A 2,928-nucleotide genomic window follows, 5' to 3' on the forward strand; every position below is an offset into this window, starting at 1 on the left:
AGAGCCAACGTCATGTGTCAGGTATACCTTAGTCCTCAGATTGATGTCCTTGCTCTTCAACATTGTAAAGAAGTCTTGTGCAGCAGATTTTACCAAGGCAATGTGCCACTTGGTTTCTTAACTGTTACTTCCATGAGTATTGTGAACACAAGCAAAAAGAATTCCTGGCAACTTCAGTATTTTCTCTATTTTTCATGTTGTCCATTGTTCCAGTTTTGAGTCTATTAACCTTCGTTATATTGAGTTGCAATTTAAAGATAAGGGGAGAGAAGGGGGGATAAGGGAGAGAAAGGGGGCGTGGGTAGAGCAGGCCCAGGCAGCCAGGCCTCCACAGCACCACCGTTCACTCGGATGTGGCGGATGATGTGCTGGCTAGCCTCGGAGGTAGTGCCCTGGCCCCCAATGTCCGGGGAGTGCACATTCTCCTTGTCCATGGACACCAAGACGGCTTTGCGGATGGCACTGGCACAGGAGTGGAGCTTGAGGTGGTCCAGCATCATGCAACTGGCCAGCAGGGTGGCTGTGGGGTTGGCGATGTTCTTGTTCGTAATGCTCTTGTCCGTGTTCCAGGTGGCCGTCTCAAACACCGCGTAGACATGTCCATAGTTGGCCCCAGCCACAAGGCCTGGGTCGCCAACCAGCCCAGCACACACATTGTTGACGATGTTGCCATAAAGGTTGGGCATCACCATGACATCGAACTGCTGAGGCCGGGACACCAGCTGCATGGTGGTATTGTCCACAATCATGCTCTCAAAGGCGAGCTGCGGGTAGCAGGCAGCCACCTCCCGGCAGCACTGCAGGAAGAGGCTGTCGCCCAGCTTCATGATGTTGGCCTTGTGCACTGCAGTGACTTTTTTGCGGCCGCTCTCCGGGGCCAGCTTGAAGGCATACTCTGCGATGCGCAGGGACTTGGCCTTGGTGATGATCTTCAGGCTCTCCACCACACCGGTCACGCTCTCATGCTCCAGACTGCTGTACTCGCCTTCGGTGTTCTCACGAACAACGAGGATGTCAATGTCCTTGTACTCGGTGACCACGCCTGGCAGGCTCTTACAGTGGATGACATTGGCATAGCGGTCCAGGCTGGTGCGGAGGATGTTGTTCCGAGATTTATGGGATGGTGGCAGGTTGCGGTTCGTTTCAATGTTGCCCTTCAACGCCACACGGTTCCGACGGATGGCCATGATGGCATTTCTGACGTCCTCTTCATCGGCCGTGGAGCTCACATGTACCTCCTCAAAGTCCACCGGCACGCACACATGCCTGAACACTGACTTCCCGTGCAGCATCAGCTCTGGGCCAATGCCGTCCCCGGGAATCATGGTCACTGTGTGTCGCCCACCAAGGATAAAATTGAGTTGTAATCCTTGATTTTTATCAGCAATTGCTTTAAGTCCTTGTGTTAATCCGGGTAGACTAGAGAAACAAATCCATAGAAACACATACAGTGAACCCTCGTTTATCGCGGTTAATCAGTTCTAGACCCTACCGTGATAAATGAAATTCCGCGAAGTAGGATTCCTTATTTGTAAATCAAATATTTTCGTAGTTAGAGCATAGAGGACATGAAAAAACACCCTTTAGTCACCATTACACTCGTATTACCCAATTTATTAAATGAAAAAGGGAAAATACAGTAAAACATTTTGGACGTTATAATTATCATTTATTATTTATTATATTATTTATGGCATCAAGCGTGTACAGTATGAGCCAATCAGTGGCAATAATGACAGAGCATGTGCTGTTACGCAAAAACCGCGATAGAGTGAAGCCGCGGAAGTCGAAGCGGGAAGTGGCGAGGGTTCACTGTATATGTATAAGACAGAGTTTTATATAAAGGGTAATTGTACATTAAGAAAACGTCCCAACCCAGTCCAGTCCAGGCCCATAAGTTCTATATTAGCCCATATGTCTGATACCAATCTATAAAGTCCTCTTAAGACTCACAAAACACATGCAATGATGCTGAATGCTGGATGATCACAGGCCAGTGGGTAGAAATTCTTTGGGTCCAGTGGTGTTGTAAGCGTCTCAGCACTGGCAGGGGTCTCCATATAGCTTGTCCAGCTTCAGAGGTCGGGTTGCATCAGGTTAGGTCTATGTGGCTTGTCCAGCTCAGGGCACGAGCATAGTTCCATGTGGCTTGTCAGCAGTAATGTCTCCCAGGGAGTGTACAGAGAGAGAAAAGTGTCTCCTACCTCCAAGGAAGAAACACAGGATTTCCCAGAATTTTCAGGAGAAGGCCAAGCCCACACAGAGGTCTCATTGGCGATGATCTGATTGACAGGCTAGACTCCACCCCTATATTCTCAAACCTCAAATTGACAAATGATTACATAACTACCACAGCCCTCCTCAATTTCAGCAAGTTAGGTTGTGTCATTTGTGTCTCATGGGATTCATAAGCTGTCTTACAATTCTGACCCCCATTCTTCTGTGTATAGTCCAGGTTTTCAGATTATTTGCTTGGCAAACAGATTGAATGAGTATGGTTAAAGGAGACATCTCAGATACACACCTTTCCATGTTTTGAACCACCCAGAGTCCTCTTGTTCTATGGTAATGACTGCCTCTTTTTCCTCGTATAGTTTAACATGACTGTAATGAAATGTGCTGGACTTCCCATTCTTCTTATTACCATCCTTAGTTTGCTCTGATTCATGTAATCATATGCCTTTGTATAAAAATGCTGACTCACATTGTGTCAATGCTGACTCCTAACAACCTTCTGTGGGTTTCCAAGACTGTAGCTGTTGATGGGAGTAGAAAGCCCAGTATTGTGCCCACTGAGCTGCTGCTGGTTTTGAACTGGCAACCATGTAAATCGCAACCCAATGCTTACTTGCATAGTCACTAAAAAATAAGTAAACATCATTCTAGGATTCTCTACTTTAAGCCAAGATCTAGCTGACATCAACAATA

At 47.1% G+C, this 2,928-nt stretch overlaps 1 protein-coding gene across 1 annotated transcript; it reads right to left on the reverse strand.

The window, feature by feature from the left end:
- Window positions 1–251: 251 nt before the first annotated feature.
- LOC101655094 (isocitrate dehydrogenase [NAD] subunit gamma, mitochondrial-like) lies at window positions 252–1,340 on the reverse strand. The gene has a single exon (XM_013003828.1). It carries the CDS (start codon window positions 1,323–1,325, stop codon window positions 252–254), a length of 1,074 nt encoding a protein of 357 aa, XP_012859282.1. The 5' UTR covers window positions 1,326–1,340.
- Between the last annotated feature and the right edge of the window lie 1,588 nt (window positions 1,341–2,928).

The sequence above is a fragment of the Echinops telfairi genome, unplaced genomic scaffold (assembly GCF_000313985.2).
Source record: "Echinops telfairi isolate 266 unplaced genomic scaffold, ASM31398v2 ScPeMD7_443;HRSCAF=831, whole genome shotgun sequence".
In the NCBI taxonomy this organism is placed as follows: Eukaryota; Metazoa; Chordata; class Mammalia; order Afrosoricida; family Tenrecidae; genus Echinops; species Echinops telfairi.